This window comes from Gobio gobio (assembly GCF_949357685.1).
Source record: "Gobio gobio genome assembly, chromosome: 17".
Lineage (NCBI taxonomy): Eukaryota > Metazoa > Chordata > Actinopteri > Cypriniformes > Gobionidae > Gobio > Gobio gobio.
Window position 1 is genome coordinate 12,095,723 of NC_137110.1, and position 17,182 is coordinate 12,112,904.

Consider the following 17,182-nt stretch of genomic DNA (forward strand, 5'->3'; position numbering starts at 1 on the left):
TTAGCATCCGCAGGCATCAGTGGTGACTAACAATGCTCTGTGCTTTTCAGCTGAATCTGGTCTCCAATGTAACTTTGTCCAAGACGGCTCCCGAGGCCTCGCCGCCCCTCAGCTTACCCCGGACACCCACCACCCCGACTGCCCCCCTCACGCCGCTCTCGCAAACCCACTCCGTTATCACCCCCACCAGCCTGCACAGTGTCGGCCCCATGCGCAGACGCTACTCAGACAAGTACAACATGCCCATATCTCCAGGTACGGACAGACTGCTCGGAAGCTTCCTTGTGACCAACAATACATTGAATCATTGGGGTCAGTGGGTGTTACATTTCCCCCCAAATTCGAATGATGTGAAATTATGTTTTGCATAAAGAAAAAGATGCTCATTTGATATTTCTTTGCATTCTAACACATTTTCAGCACAAATTAAACAAAATCTAATTTCTGTATTTTTTTTAGGAATTGTAATTATTCTCTGTGTTGATTCTCATTAGATTTTGTATTATTCTATTTTACTGCTATTTTTAATACTACCGTGATGTATAAATACTATAAACTTTTAAATAGCATTACTGTATTTATTTACTTACTTACTTTTTTTTTTTTTTGTATCATGGTAATGAAAATACGATTTTTGAATGCAATTTGCCTTCTCTTGAATACTTCTTACATGAAAAATTGTGTGAACAACTATACCCTATACACTGTCAGAAGTTACAATTTATTGTTATCTAAAGTGTGCCCAGGTTTTCTTTAGTTTCATATTTTTTCTGTCTGGTCTATGTGTGCAGATATTGTCCAGAACAAAGAGTTCTACATGAATGCTGAAGTACGACCTCCTTTCACATATGCTTCGTTAATACGACAGGTAAGACGGCAGCCACTTTCACATGACGTATTTAACCCACCTATTGCATTGCAATTGAGCATCTTCACTTTAGATTTCACGTGCATCTAACATGCTCCGCTGCAAACTTCTTTAAAGACAAACCCCTAAACCCCCACCGCCGCAGCCGTTAAATTTCAGATGCAATTTAACAGCAGAGCTCAAGATTAGCCATCTGCAAATGAGCGTGAGAGCACTTGCTGTTCATAGAGGGGCAAAAAGCCCATATATAACAATTGCTTTTGATTAAGTATTACAGCCAATGTGATTATTACGGAATTCATTTCACACAACAGTAGGAACGGGGCGTCTTTGAGATGCCCAGTCAATTATCAGGCCTGAACTGGTAATCTGTGATCACACGGGCATTAATCTGGGCCCGGGATAATTGCCGCTTTATAATCTGGCTCTGTAAAATAGTTTTTTTTTTTTCTTGTTCTGGTCGTTTAGCGGAAAAGGATGTACTCAAATTGCCATATTTGCATAAGGAAGCGTTCAGTAAACAAAGTAGCTCCCATTTGAGAACGGAAAAGCATGGAGCTGTTTTACATGCACCCTCCGATCAACTTTAACTTGACATACCATGTGCATCTCACTTTGTTTTTGCTCCAGGTTTGAACGGAAATGAAACAGCTTTTTGCTTATCAGCATTTGTGTGTGTTTTTCCAGGCAATACTAGAGTCGCCGGAAAAACAGCTAACACTAAACGAGATCTACAACTGGTTCACACGAATGTTTGCATATTTCAGACGCAATGCAGCGACGTGGAAGGTGATCTCTCAATTCTTATTCTCTATTTCTTGCTGTTACTAATATACAATGAATTTTGATTTTTCCCAGTAGTTGACTGGATGAAAAACGTTGAATGAAGTAGAAACTAAAAAACTTGGTTGTTGAAGAATGTGAAACTATTGAGCTCTCAATATAACTCCTGGCAGTAGAAAACAGCCCCCAGAATTCAGCGCACACCTCTCTCATTGGACCACATACACTTTTTCGCTCATGACAAGCTTCTATAAATAAGGGAGATACAGTGGAAGTCTGGGACTACATTACAGATCTGGAATTTAAAATCTAGTTTAAACCTTAGAAATTTTAAAAGTAAAATTGAGAAAATGAGAACAAGATATATGGCAAAAAATCAAGTGCAGACTAATCAAATGTAGCAACAACAAAAAAAAAGTAATATTTTCACTAGTGTTCTCAGACTTTTAGACACCACTGTATATTGTAGTTCTTTAAACAAACCTTCATACTGACAAACATATTCTCTGTTCCCAGATTTTAAGATATCGCAGCATAATGGCCATTAAAAAAACAGCCCTCAGAGATACAAACAGAAATCATGTAAAATTGCTACTTTGTACTTTACACCATTTTACCCAGTGAGATTTAGTCAACGAGTTCAAATTACCCAGAGAAAGTATGCATTTTTCCCCAAATATGATTTATTTCACTTAATGGTCCTTAGAAGTTTCTGGAAGAGACCCCCTCTTCATTTGGATTTATTTTGAAAGTGTTTTTCAGTTTTCTCTGGACGAATTTCAACAGCTTTAAGGGGAAATCTGGACATTTGAGTAGGATGTTTTCCCCTGGCAGAGTTTGTTGAGCATTGGCATTTAACTCAAGCGTTTTCAGTTTCCGTTTTTGAAGTGAGGCAGAAAATGATGAACTATCTGTGACTTTAACCAGAGCTGAATGATAAAGCACCAGAGCGACAACACCCACACAGGCCTCCATCAATCAAGGAGGGCTTTATTTACTAAATATCACCCGCATGTTGTACAAATGGCCTGATGAAAGGGTAATTTATAAGAACGCAACAAGCAGAGCATGTTAGAATTACTTCTCTTCCCCTCATTGTTCAGCTACAGTGCTAAAGTCATAACTGCCAAAGAGTCATGTTTATCAGACTATTTGTGCAGTCTGGAATTTTGTTGGTAGTCCAGGGTGCAGCTACAATTGGCTCTTGATCAGTGCATTTCTTTGTATAGGGAGTGTTTTGGGAATAGCAAACTATTCTGCAAAGTCTTTTTAATATTATGCTCACCAAGGCTGCATTTATTTGATCACACATACAGTAAAAACAGTAATATTGTTTAAAATGTAATTTATTCCTGTGATGCCCAAAGCTGAATTTTCAGCATCATTTCTCCAGTCTTCATTGTCACGTAATCCTTCAGAAATTATTTTAATATGCTGATTTGGTGCTCAACATTTCTTCTTATCATTAATGTTGAAAACAGTTATATTTTTTGTGGAAGCCGTGATATTCTTTGATTAAAAGAAAGTTCAAAAGAACAGCATTTATTTGAAATAGTTTTTTGCTGTTACTTTTTCAATCAATCAAAATCGATTTAATGCATCCTTGCTGAATAAAAGAATACATTTCTTTCTTTTTTTTCAAATCTCTGAAACTTTTCAACGGTAGTGTGTCTTTAGTGTATATAACTTCGAAACAGCTAATAAAATCTGGGAAAGGACATTGTATTTGATATATTGTCTGAAACTATCTTTTATATGTTCTGCAATTTTGCTTTTCAGGTAAATTGATTTCATTTTTTTCTGTCATCACTTACTTCAAAATGCTATCATTTGCATATCATTTCTTCAGTGGAACAAAAAAGGAGATGTTATGAAGAATGTCCCTGCTGCTCTTTCAAGCTCCAAAAAAGCACCATTAAAAGTCATATAATAGCTTAGTGTGACAGACCCATATGCAAGTCATTATTCTCTGTCAAGTTAAAACGAGAGAATCAGTGCCGTTTGGTGTCATTGACATTCAAAACATTCTGCAAAACGTCTCCTTTTTTGTTCCACAGAAGGACAGAGTTTTGAACAAGGTGAGTAAATGATGACAGAATTTACATTTTCTTAATGGAACTGTAATACAAGAGAATGTGGCTTTTATATAAAAAGGCTGTAATACAAAATACTGAAATGTCTAATTTATTCCAGCACATTTCCTTTTGCACTCATTAGCCCTTTTCTTTCTCTCACACCAACTGCAGAATGCAGTGCGGCATAACCTTAGTCTTCACAAGTGTTTTGTGCGGGTAGAGAACGTTAAAGGGGCGGTATGGACCGTCGACGAGCTAGAGTTCCAAAAGAGAAGGCCGCAAAAGATCAGCGGGTAGGTGTTCCAGCGCCACCCCATACAGCATGGCTGACCAAACCCGTGTCTCGTGGTGTTGATGGATGGGCTCCATGTCATTGTCTCTGTGCTGTGCCGCCCATTGACCCCCTACTAGCTTTAGCGTGCGTCTCTGTGCCCGTATGTGAGTCATGTGCTGGCTGTGTGCACCATAACCCCTGGTCGCTTGTGCTTATCCATTCATTCATTTCATATCCTCTTCTCTATCACTGTCTGTCTGTCTTGCTCCATCCGCATCTGGCTGCTTGCTGCCCCTCTCCCCTATCCCAGGGTGCTGTGCGCACCAATCTCTCCCTGCATAAATGCTTTGTAAGAGTTGAGGATGACTTTGGGTCCTTTTGGACTGTAGACGATGAAGAGTTTAAACGCGGCCGCCATATACAACGAGGTCGCCCCAGGAAGCATGCGGCCGACGAAAGCTGTGACGAGCCGCCTGTACAGTAAGCACCGCCTTCTGCCCCGCCCCCTCCCTGCATGCTTTGCCTCTATGTGCTCGCTCATCCTCTATGTATCTTATGCTTGTGTCATATGTGGTTTTCATAATAGATGAAATGGCTATGTGAGTGTCATCTGATATATCAATATATGATTTTAAAAATAACACAACTTCACATATGTAAGCTTTGTTCCAAAACTTGGTGAGCTTCCTTGTAATCTACGCTCTACATAGGAAACTAACTTCTAAGTATATAGGCAGAAGTAAAAATTCCAATAATTTTCTCTCTAATTATGGGATTAATTTCCGTTAAACTGTAAACAATCAGTGAGTTTCAATCTTTGAACGAAAAGCATTTTCAAAAATGGGCACAATGAGAAAACATTATTCTAACACACCATGAAGAGCTTGAACATTTCCATAGCAATATTACAGCCTAGCTAAATATCACTTTATTAATATATGTCTGTATTATATAACATATGTTGCCTTAATCAAAAATGTCCATTAACTGTAACATTGAGTGATAATATTTCAAAGTGATTCCATCATTTTGACAGACAATAAATATTGTATTTACCTGCTTTAGAAACATTCCAGCAAACACTGGGATTAGAAGTGAATAGGGGAGACAATTACATTTTAAAGCATCCGTGTGAAAATAAACCTGGAAAGAAAAACAAGATATGCTTAGATATTGCATTCCAGTGAATTATTCATGGGATATATTGTAAATTAAATGCGCAGGAAATGTTGTCTTTTTCATACTGTTACAGCGGAATAAAAATGAAAATAAAATAAATAAAGTGTAGGAAATTAATGCAGTGCCTGAAAGATATTCTTGTTATACCATGTCACATTAAAATACCAGGCATTTCCTTCTTCCCCTGACGTCTGAAAATAGAACATGAAGGAAATTGTACAGCTCATTCAGTCAGACTTGACAGATAAGGATTTAGCGCAACCTTCAGATTTGTAAATTATTTAGCGCAACCTTTTTGAGTAGAACTTCCCCAAACTGGAAGTTCCTCCCATAATCTAAAATGCAGTAGGCTTGATAGGAGAATTGATTTTTACCAAAATACTTTTGCACTCTTTAAGATCTGATGCTAGCGTGTTGCTAAGAATACATAGTGCACACAAATATTGGGTACAAGATTAATTCCATTCAAATCTGACTATTTTTAATGATGCTTTATGGTATTGAACAATATTTTTGCTTGTCACAGTGCATTCTGGGATTGCCTTTTGCACAACTGATAGATGCATTAGTTATTGGCCCAAACAAGCTAGAATTATTACAAGACTGCCTTCGCATTGGAAGTGAAGTAGGCCAAGTAGGCAGTTCGTTTTGGGACAGAGCTTCAGTGTTAAAGAGCTTTTGATAGTTTAGTGCCATCTATTGATTTTGCTATTGAGTTTCATTGGAAATCAGATTGTACTCTAAATACTGACTTTAGTGTAAAATCAATCTGTTCAGTAGAGCGGAGACAGTATGACTCGTTTCACCACTGAACTGAATGTGTGTCTATATTTTTGTCTCTACAGAAGTCCAGCTCTGGTAAAGAACATCCATACCACTTTGGGATATGGTCCCGCTCTTTCTGCAGCCTTCCAGGTAAAATCACACGCTTGCAGCATCCAATCCTTATATGGTTTTATTTATTAATTTTTCAGTAGCTGCCCTCATGGTATGTACTAATTTTGTGTACAGTTGATGAAGAATGATGAAGCAATAAAGCTTGCCTGAAAATATGACTCTTTTAGCTGGTTTATAAGGTCTTGCGTAATGAAACTACAGTTTTCTATTTTTCCATCGGATCAAATACAAACGTCAAATAATTTTCTAATGTGCATCATTTGCTAAAAATCTTCATGTCTTTTTTGTAGAAAATGTCAAAAGAAATTCTCTTGAACACACATCATGCCATCATTATCACTTTAAAAACTTGTAAATAGCTCATGAAAGGACATGCATTGTGCAAAATGGTTATTTATTTTGGATGAGCCCAAGTATCTGGAGGCCGTTGAATGGTCCCGATGTTTTGAAGGAATTGGTCTCGCCGAGTTCATCTCCTCTATTCTGTTTTAGGCTTCAATGGCAGAGAACAACATACCTCTATACACTACCGCTTCCATCGGAAGTCCCACTCTTAACTCGCTTGCCAGCGCCATCCGAGAGGAAATGAATGGGGCCATGGACCACGGGAACAGCAACGGTAGTGACAGCAGCCCTGGACGCTCGCCCCTGCCAGCTATGTGAGTGGCTCACATCCCACCTTCATAATGTGTGTGTGACTGAGATAAGGGCGCGAGGTACAGGGAGACGTCCAGGAATCATTAGGCTCACACGCATGCAGGGCGACGCTCGTACAGCTTAGGTGGTGGGAATTTTGCACCAGGCCGCTAGGAGTTGAAAATAGTCTCTGAACGCACAGTAGGGTTCGATGTACATTACAGTAGATGTTTAGCCAGCCATGAAATTATATAGAAAACTGCAGTTTACAGAGGAAGCAGGAATTGTGAATGCAGTCTTAGAAAGGAAGCCCCACCTTTGGCAGGTTTCTTGGCTGGGGGAGCTCGTAAAGAAAATAGTGTCTCTCCGTGTTATTTCGAGGAGAAGTTTATAAACTGGCTTTTATTGCGGGTCAATAGTGTGCAGCGTTCTACACGGTGTTCCTCCCTAATTATTGCCTCCATTTCATTTAAATATTTACAAAAGTGGTGAATAGAAGATGACAGAACTGGCCTCCTTTTTCCACCCAGACGGGACTCGCAGCACGTCCGAAAACTCTCCGAGCCGTCGAGAGTAAAACAACGAAGGGAGGGGTGGGGGGTCGTAATTAGCCTCGCCGAAAGCGCTCCAGCATTTCCATGTAGCTGAGCTGCGGTCGGGGTTGGAAACCACAGCTCCCCATACACTTGTTGTATGGGAGGGACCGCCGTGTTGTTTGAAGCTTAAAATAATACGGTGCAGACAACATGGTTTCCAGATGTTGGAGGACAGAACGCTGATTTGTTGCTCGGCCAGATTTATTGCAGTTTCTGTGAAACATCAGCAAATGGTTTTTCAAAAAAATGGCACGGTAATGAACTCGTGAAGATGTGGATGAGAGAAACGCTAATGGCAGGTAACATAGCTGCAGGCCTGCCCCATCCGCAGGATACAGAGAAACAGGATGGGTGTGCTTGCTCTGAGGCGGTCTGCCTCTCACCTCTCCAGGCATTTGCCAACTTAACGCACTCAAAAGCAAAGATGTTGCCCAAACACGAGCTGTACAAAGTGTGAGAATGTACGAGCATACATAAAACATTCGCATAAAAGGCACTGAGGTTTATTGAGTTAGCCAGATTTATGGATCATGTTATCAAGGGCATTGCGTTTCAATTTCGGTGAGAAACTTTTTCTCTGGTAATGGAAATGGTTTCGCTGATGGATGGAAAAGGAAAGGAACGCTTTTTATTTTAGAATCTGTTTAAGCAGAAATTATTTATTTAACCTTTATAACTGTAATTAAAATATCAGATATTATTTCCCAAACATGAGCTTTATAAAGGGTGAAATGTATGACCCTATGCATATTTTCAGAATATTCAGATTTTATGTTTACATTATCAAGAGCATCATTAATACCATGTGCTTTAGGCAAGTCCAATGATAATTGTAAATGCTATGGAACATGAATATGGTAAACAAACACCCACCACCATGGTATTATCTTACGATATTGTCACTTTACCATGGTACTTCCACAGTGCTTTTTTGTAAAGCGTTTTTTACTTTTTATTCTGATTTTATGAGTTATTTCAAACGGTGTAATTAAATGTCAACTATTCAAATGATTACATAGTATCGTCAAGCCAAGTATATAATTATATCCATCTTAACATGCAACGACATAAACCAGGCCTGTAATTATGATGCAAACAAACAAGTACATTTTGATAATAGAACCGCTATATTGCTAGCATTATTTCTTTTGACTCCAAAGTGGTAATTAATAACATGTAATAAACGGGCTTCCATCCGCCTCACCTGTTTGTATTGTTGCAGATGTCTGCAATCTGATGCTTCAGTCCTAATTACAATGAAGGCGAAAGCAGAGTGCATCTCAGTTGCATATTAATAACAATTTCGTATTTGCCCTCCAGCTAGAGAGGCAATGGGATACATGGAGATGCTTTGATCTGAAACCGATAGAGAGTTTTCTTATTATTCACACACAAATATTCATTAGCGTGGCTACTTTCTTAACAATCGTGGCTGAGAAGCACACGAGAGAGAGAAAAAAGATTGTGGCTAATTACATTTGCCAAACATGTCTTGGTGAAAACCTATAGTTTGCCATGTGAGACTAATTAACTTAAAGGCTCTGCTACAGCTGTTTATCCTTTTATTCGTTTCAGTTTTGGTCCGGTACAGTCAGCGCTCGCTCATTGGCGCTCTATTCCTGCAGTGTTTCTGTAATGAGAAATTTGGCAGATCTCATCTCTGTGGACAATCCTTTGCCCAGACTGTGGGCCGGGTTCATGTTTTGCCTTGTTTACAACTGACAGCGTTATTATTCTTGTAAGGGCTCTGTTTCTTATCACAGCCGTTTGTGTTGGGCCCCGTCGTCAGCGCCTCCCCCTTCCCCTCTCGTCTCGCACGCCTCCCCGCCACTGCTTTTCTTCCCCTTATTGACACTTTGGTTAGAAGTTGCATTAATTTTGCGCGTATTTAAAGTGTACGCCGCGCTGTCTGGTCACCGTGGGTTTTTTTTTTTTTTTTGCACGCTTGAAGTTGATTAATGACGGAACCTTGCGCAGGGTCGTCCTCTAGAGACCCGCCTCACAGGTTGTGCATGTTAACGAGCGAGAAGAGGAGCGCGCGGAGCGCCACTGATCCGACGCCACCGGGAAGCTGACAGGCCGTCCGCTCGCTCGCTCGTACGCCTGCCACCGTTCTCCGCAGTCCATTCTCTCCTCGCAATGTCGTATGTTGTTAATCTCCCTCATTTATCAATTCAAAGTGAAAACCCAGTTGTCGGGCCAGCTGTGGAAAATAAAGCCGGCTGGTATCCCGGTGTTGGAAGAGCTGAAAGGGAAGTGGAGTTATCAGGAGTGGTGCTGTGCTGCCTCTGTTAGTCTTTCATTATAGAAACAGCCGGTCCTTACTCTAGTTTTTTTTTTATAATTTTTTTATTTATTTTATATGTAAACAGTGGGGCTGCACTGAGACAGCACTGATTTTGTTTAGTCGCGTCACAATATTGCCTAGAAACTGTATCCATATATAACTTTTTTTATTTGTATTATTATTATATTATATATATATATATATTATAGTATATATTGTATTTTTTTACAGATTTGTATAGACATCCTCACCAAAAACTATTATTTGGTGCGTCGACTTAGTCAAATTAAAGAAAAGACAAAGACACAACACAATATCCATACACAAAAATTTTTTTTTAATTCATTAAGATTTATTCATTTTTTTATTTAAAAAAATCTGAGAATCTAGGCTTTTGTGTGCAAATAAATGAACGTTCCGGTTCTGTTTTTTCCTAAAGCATCATATCCGCGTAAAAGATATTGATATATGTTTTTTTGTTTTGTTTTAATTGTCACAATGCCTAGATATTGTAGATCCATATATACTTAGTTTTTTTTACAGATTTGTATAGACATCCTCACCAAAAACTATTATTTGGTGTGTCGACTTAGTCAAATTAAAGAAAAGACAAAGACAAAGCCACAACACAATATCCATACACAAAAGAATATTCATTCATTAAGATTTATGCATTTTTTTATTTAAAAAAATTCGGAGAATCTAGGCTTTTGTGTGCAAATAAATGAACGTTCATGTTCTGTTTTTTTCCTAAGGCATCCTATCAGCGTAAAAGATATTTATATATATATATATATATATATATATATATATATATATATATATATATATATATATATATATATATATATATATATATATATATATAATTTAAAAAGTCAAATTAAAGAGAAACAAAGACCACACAATACCATACACAAAAGAATATTCATTCATTAAGATTTGTTCTGAGAATGTGTGCGCATATAAATGAACGTTCCTGTTCTGTTTTTTCTCAAGGCATCATATCAGTGTAAAAGAGGAGCCACTGGACCCAGAGGAGCATGAAGGCCCCCTTTCCCTCGTGACGACAGCCAATCACAGTCCAGACTTTGACCACCACAGAGATTACGAGGACGACCACGGGAACGAGGACATGCTGTAAGCCTGGTTTCTTCCAGGTCCTCTGCCGAAGAGGCCATACTGACTGCGGTCGCCTGCGAGACCACTCCAGATATAGCAAGCCCAAGACTGGATTCACAATCCTCTTGTTGACGGCTATTAAAATGTTCCGATTTACTCTTAGTGCCATTAAATACAAAACGAAATACGAGAAGATAAAATCTATTCCATTTGGAAGTATTTTTGATTTGTTTCTACTTTTCGTTTAAAAGAAGAGATGCGTGAATTTCTACTCATCGCCTGATGAAAAGACATTTGGTACTGGGGCCTGCTTCTACTTCGTTTTGGCATAAGTGTCACTGAGACCAGAGCGGACATGAAAACACAGCTGAGAAAGACTCAATGCTCTCGGAGTCGAATAAACACTGATCACAAACTCTCTCTCTCACACACACACACACACACACAAATCATTAGCGCTTCAATGAGCGTGCCACTCACAGTGTGCGTGTACGTATGTGACTTTAATTCATTGCCTCTGCCTTCAGATCTTCTTAAAGGACGGTTCACCCAAAAAAGAAAATTCTGTCATTTACTCACCATCATGTCATTCCAAACCCATATGACTTACTTTCTTCTGTGAAACACAGTGATTTGGGAATGCTCTCCCTGAGAGTTCAGAGAGAAGTAGCAGTGTCTGAATTGTGAGTGAATCATTCTTTTGAGTTGGATCTTTTCAGTGAATCAGTTCACTGATTCGATCTGCTCACGGCTCACAGGAAGGGACGTTTTTTATCACGTGTTTTAGGTGCTGTCAGTTTAAAGCTACACTGTGTGATATTTTCCCCCATCTAGTGGTGAAAAGGTATATGACCATCCAGTGAATTTTAGTTTCTGTTCCTCTCAATTCCGATTTCGTTTTAACTCCTACGGTGGCCGATTTAGTCCAAGATTAACATGGCTTCCAGTTCGACCTCGTCCACATTCGACACGGTGCCATCGAGTGTTAAAACGCGAAAGGCGAAGCTTGAATTTATGGGTATGTCCCTCTTTGGCTATTGTACTTTCAAGATGGAGGGGCAACATGGCAACCCGCATTCCAACCCCTTACCCGTATGTATTTTCAATGGCATATTATAAACTTACGAGTGAAAGAAGTAAATATACATTAATTAGCACATATATTTTTGAAAGAACTAAGTGTTTTTAGCTAAGAATAAACTACAAAACATTCAAGCAATTTTAAACTATTAGAATGAAAGAACACCAAATTCCATTTTTTTTCGCATATATTTGTGCTTGAACAGACACATGTATGCAAAATGATGTCAAAATGGCCGTCTCTGAGTGTCGCTTATGGCTTACGTGAACGTAAATCGTTGAAAACGGATGCTTATCATTATATTGGATCCGTGCATTCGGTCTTAAAGTGACAGCAGCCAAATATTCCTGCCGCTGTCTGTGTCATTAATGTTAATAAAACACCAACAAAAAAAGATGAATTATATTTCATTTATACAGTGAAGACTGTGCCATGTAATTTGTTCATTATTTTTTTATGCATCATTCACTCCGCTAGAAAATCACACAAATAGAGCCATTCAAGTCAACTGGTGAAATCAAATGTCAGTTTTTTTTACAATATCGTGCAGCCCTAATAGCAGCTTAAAACTTGGTTTGTTTCTTATCCAAATCTATCTACAACTTGGAATATAGTAAAGTGAGTGATAGGGATGCTTTTGTGTCCTTTTTGAAGCTTGAAAGCTCTACTCCCCATTAATTGTAATTGCCTGATATAGTACAGATTTAACAGATCGTTTTAGAGGTTGCAGAGAGTTTTCATGGATAAAAAGAAAGTCATACGGCTTCGGAACAACATGACGATGAAAAAATGACAGAATTGTCAATTTTTAAGTGCACTATTCCTTTAGGATCGCTGTCATCAAAGCTGGAGCATATCTGTCTGGTGTTTTGAGGGTTCCTGGGCAAATAATTGAAATGTAGTGTCCTCTCATTACTCTGTGCTGTTAGCTATATATTCTTTTTGTTGGGTTTGTTTGTTTTGGTAACTGATCAGACCTCATGAATAATGACGTGGAGTTATGGTGTGCTTAGCACTGGATGAATGTTAAGGCTTCTCATGCTCTCTCTCTCTCTCTTTCTCTCTCTTCCTTTCCTTTCGAAATTGAAACAGAATGTCGCATTACCGTGTAGTATTTTTCTGTCATTTGTTCCTAGCGTTTCGGATCGCCACTTTGCAGTCACATTGCCCTTGCGTGCCGGCACACACACACACACACACACTCTCTCTCTCTCTCGTGCTCTTTCCCGCTCATGAAGTCCATCTGCAAATGCACTACTCGTAATGAAGGCTCCCTCTCCACGCACCAATGAAGTTTAATTTTCACGTGGAATGAATGACAGAGAAATCGACGCAGGTTAACGTTTATCGTTCTGAAATTATACTTTCAAAAATCCCCTTTTGTGGTGATGCATGTTAGCGTCAACCAAATCGCTGATCGAAACCATCATCTGTATTACAAAATGAAATGTCAAAAAAAAATGTTGAAATAAGCAGCAGGGAGAGAATTGTTAGACAAAAGCTAATTGTGATTCCTGAACGTCATTGTCGGCATATATGAAACTTTTTTTTTGGGGGGGGGGGGGCTCACTTCTGTAATTTCAAAGACTGTCTGGATGACTTGAAACTGCATTCCCTCTAGTTTTGGTATCTGTTTCACCACATCAATGACCGGCTCAGCCTCTGTTATTAGACATGATAATAATTACACATGGGATTAAATGGTAAAGGGATTATGAAACCGATGACCATGACCACTGAGCATTACGGCACTGGGGCGGCCCACTATGACCATTCGCATCTTGCCACATCACCTTGGAAATGATTGTTTCCGACTGGCTGTTTCCACGCAGGCCGGTTGAACCCGGGAGGCAACTCCGAATTGGAAGCTGCCGCCGCCGCCGGCTAGTTTAGATTCAAATTTTGGCACAGCGCAAGGATGACAACAGACTTTAGATTAGGCTTCTACAAATCGTACACAATTGCATTTTGTTTGTTTTTTTTAAATGACTGCAACCAACCACTTTCTGTGTTCTTATTTATTACTTCCATTTTTGTTGTCATTTTGTTTTTACTTAAGTTGATGTTTATGTCTCTTATCTGTGACTACCAAAGATACAAGATACTACAAGTTGATATATTCTATGTTCCATGCAATAGCTAAACGAAAGGCCAAATATCCTTATAGTGTTCCCCGCACTGGCCGGACACAAAAATGATGAAATGTCTGAAACTGTGTCGGGCTTATTATAGTGAAAAAAAGCGAAAGAAAAAAAAAAGCCAAAGGGGTTGTTCGATGGGCAGCTGTTTGTCTTTGCCTGTGACCAAAATAGGAGAGGAGAGGCAAAGATCGAGACCAACACACGACCAAATCAAAGCAATGTTGTCTTTGGGCCAATGAAAAGGAAAAAAGGGAGTGTTCTATCAGGAAATGATGGCTATAAAGGAGAAGGATATGGATGAAAGAGTTTAGGACTACTCACTGTCGTCACAGGAAATTTAAATCCATTTGCATAACACAATGTGAACTGAACTTCAACTGGACCACACAATGATGAGAGTTTCATTTGTTCTCATACTTTAGTTTGTTTTTTTTTTTGCCATTTTATTATTTGAAAAGATTGTATGCCACTTGTAAATTCGAAACGGGATTCCCGATGTCCTTTTGTTAACCTTGGCAATGCTCTATGATTGTGTTTTAGTGTCTGTCAACTTAATACTTTTTTATATTAAAAAACACTCCTGTCAACCAATAAGCTGGGTACAAGGTACTTTAATGGCAGTTACTACTATTTGTAAATTTATCCAAGCATTTTTTTTATTTTTTATCGATGAGCGCTCTGTGGTTCACTAAAATGAATCAAGCATCCAGGCAGCTGAGGGTCGCCCGCAAGGGACAGTGGGAAGGATTCGGGGCTCATCTGAGGGCTGTTTCTGATTGTTATTCTTGAGCAGGTAGATGAGAGCATTCACCGCATGTGTAGCTCAGCATTACTGAAGAAATGCAGCATGAGAAACTGTTAATATGCATACCTCAGTTCAAACCTATAGGGAATGAGGAACTAAGAAAATGATGTAACATTTCACTCAGTTGCACTTAGTCGTATGTCTTGCATGTTTAGTCTAAAACTGTAGCAAACTATTTTAAGAAAAAGATTTTTTAAAAAAGATATAAAAATCAGAGCTTGTTTATCATGAGGGTCTCTCTTTTTTTTTATTCTCTTTTAAACCGATCCAAACCTCAGGCTTTTTTTATCGTTAAGAAACGCCATTTGGCTTGCTTCGATATGATCTGTTCTTCAATTTATTTTGCTTCTCACATGCGGTAAACTGTGTCCTGTCTCTGCTCTTTTAGCTCATGTTGAAGTAGGCTGTACATACACCACATTATAGCTTGTGTGTCCTCTCATTTTCTCCTGATTCTTTTCAAAGAACAAAAAAAAAATACTGTTTGTATCACCATGTTTGCTTTATCACAACTGCTTTGTATTTACTATTAAAAAAGACGGAAAAACACAAAGAAATGAGCTACTGTATGTATTCCAATAGCAAACTGTGCTGCAAATGTAATTGACTTCATAATCCTTGCTTTTCTGGGGGGGGGAGGAAAACTTGCAGACATCTGCGAGCGAGAGGGGAGGGAATGGATCCGGGGATAATCCTCCGTTTTTGGATTCTAAAAACTGCAAAATACAAAACAGATTTGTCTCTGTTATCATTGACCGAAGCGTTTTGTAAGGTCTTTCCTCGCGTTAAGCTGTTTTTAATACATTCGAATAAAGATCTTGCTTTCTGGTCTAGATTAGCCATAAAAGCAGGTGGACTTCCTCCAGAGCACATGGGGAAATACTTGCATTTATTCACTACTATTCTCGAAATCTTAATGTGCAATTTTGACTTTTAAGACTTAATTCAAGATAGTACGTTTGTTTAAAACATTTTGCCAGGGGGAGGTAAGAACATAATTCACAACATATTCTCTGAAATATATTTTCTTAGTATCACACAAATGTACCTTTTTTAAGAGACAGTTGTCTTGTTTTCCAGTAAATACTGATAAAGAAAAAGGTTTGCTGGGAGGAAAGTATATGAATCATGAACACATAATATTGATTTGTGTGTACTATCTCTATATAACAGTAAAACTATGCAAAAGGTAGACAATTTATCAGTTTTTTTTTTCTTTATGAGGAATTAAAACTTAAAATGATATCTCATAAGCAGTGTTGGGGAAAGTTACTTTTAAAAGTAATGTGTTACAATATTATATTACTCCCTAAAAAAAGTAACTAATTGCATTACTCAGTTGCTTTTTATGGAAAGTAATGCGGTTCTTGCTTCTTTTTTTAACCAAAAATGTTCTATTTTCGGCAAATGTACACCCCCTTTCACACCAAAAGTGAAATGAATAATCCTCAAGCGGAAGTGCAAATTCACATCTCTATGGTTAATAAAGTGAGATTAAATACACAATGTATATTTGTGTAATTATATTTAATTAATGCAGGTTTGGGTAATATTCTGAGTTTGATTTCACTGTTTTTATTTAACACTGAATCTGTTTTTGTGCAAGTGAGACGAGTAAATGCATGCTCAGATTTAGAACTACAATTACCATCATGTTCACACAGCGCGCACAACCTCTCTTCACCTCACGCATGATTTAGGAGGTCAGTCCAAAGATGGAAAAAAGAAGTAGCTTGCATTACATATTTTAAATGTGTTGTTGTAAATTTAAAAGTAATGCGTTACTTAAGTAGTTACTTGGAAAAAGTAATCTGATTACTTAACTTGCGTTGCTTGTAATGAAACTTGGAACTTGTACTTGTAACCCCCAACACTGCTCATACGCAATAGTTTTTACATATTAATACACTCAAAAAAATGTATATGGCACTAAAAATGGTTCTTGGCTCGTATTAAGTGCTATATAGCACCAATTTTGGTGCTTCAGTGGTTCTTCAGCGGTTCTTCAGAGGTTCTTTGACTAAGGTGCTATATAGCACCACTATATACAGAACATGTTAAGATATGGTGCTATATAGCACCAAAAGTGGTTCCACTATGATTACGACGAAGAACCATTTTTGGTGCCATATAGAACCTTGTGTTTTTTAGAGTGTATAAATATATCAATATTTTACATTCCGAACCCATTGCGTTTTTAAAATGCAAATCATATTACAATTGTTTAACAGAAACGCAACCATCTCTGACCTTCCTATCACTATCAAAGTCATCCTGCTCTCATGACACTATGAATGATTACAGATCATGATTATGGCATTAAATATGTACAATTCTCCTTTTTTGGTCTATAATTCCCATTTTTTGCTGTTCTGATCACCAATCAAACATTTTTACTTTCTCACTTGGCTGACTACTCCGTTATAGTCAGTGTCTAA

At 38.3% G+C, this 17,182-nt stretch overlaps 1 protein-coding gene across 9 annotated transcripts in view; it reads left to right on the forward strand.

Moving 5' to 3' along the window:
* foxp1b (forkhead box P1b) overlaps positions 1 to 12,865 on the forward strand; it is a 234,376-nt gene extending 221,511 nt beyond the window's left edge. For 5 of the 9 annotated variants that reach the window (XM_079841218.1, XM_079841220.1, XM_079841219.1 and 2 more), the window contains 7 exons: positions 51 to 255; positions 792 to 868; positions 1,556 to 1,657; positions 3,898 to 4,019; positions 6,025 to 6,094; positions 6,569 to 6,735; positions 10,595 to 12,865. In XM_079841218.1, the coding sequence (XP_079697344.1) occupies positions 51 to 255; positions 792 to 868; positions 1,556 to 1,657; positions 3,898 to 4,019; positions 6,025 to 6,094; positions 6,569 to 6,735; positions 10,595 to 10,739 (888 nt within the window). In that variant the 3' untranslated portion in view covers positions 10,740 to 12,865. Of the gene's footprint in view, positions 1 to 50; positions 313 to 791; positions 869 to 1,555; positions 1,658 to 3,897; positions 4,020 to 6,024; positions 6,095 to 6,568; positions 6,736 to 10,594 lie in introns of all 9 variants that reach the window. The other 4 variants (XM_079841217.1, XM_079841223.1, XM_079841221.1 and 1 more) reach the window with 1 other exon arrangement.
* Positions 12,866 to 17,182: the final 4,317 nt, after the last annotated feature.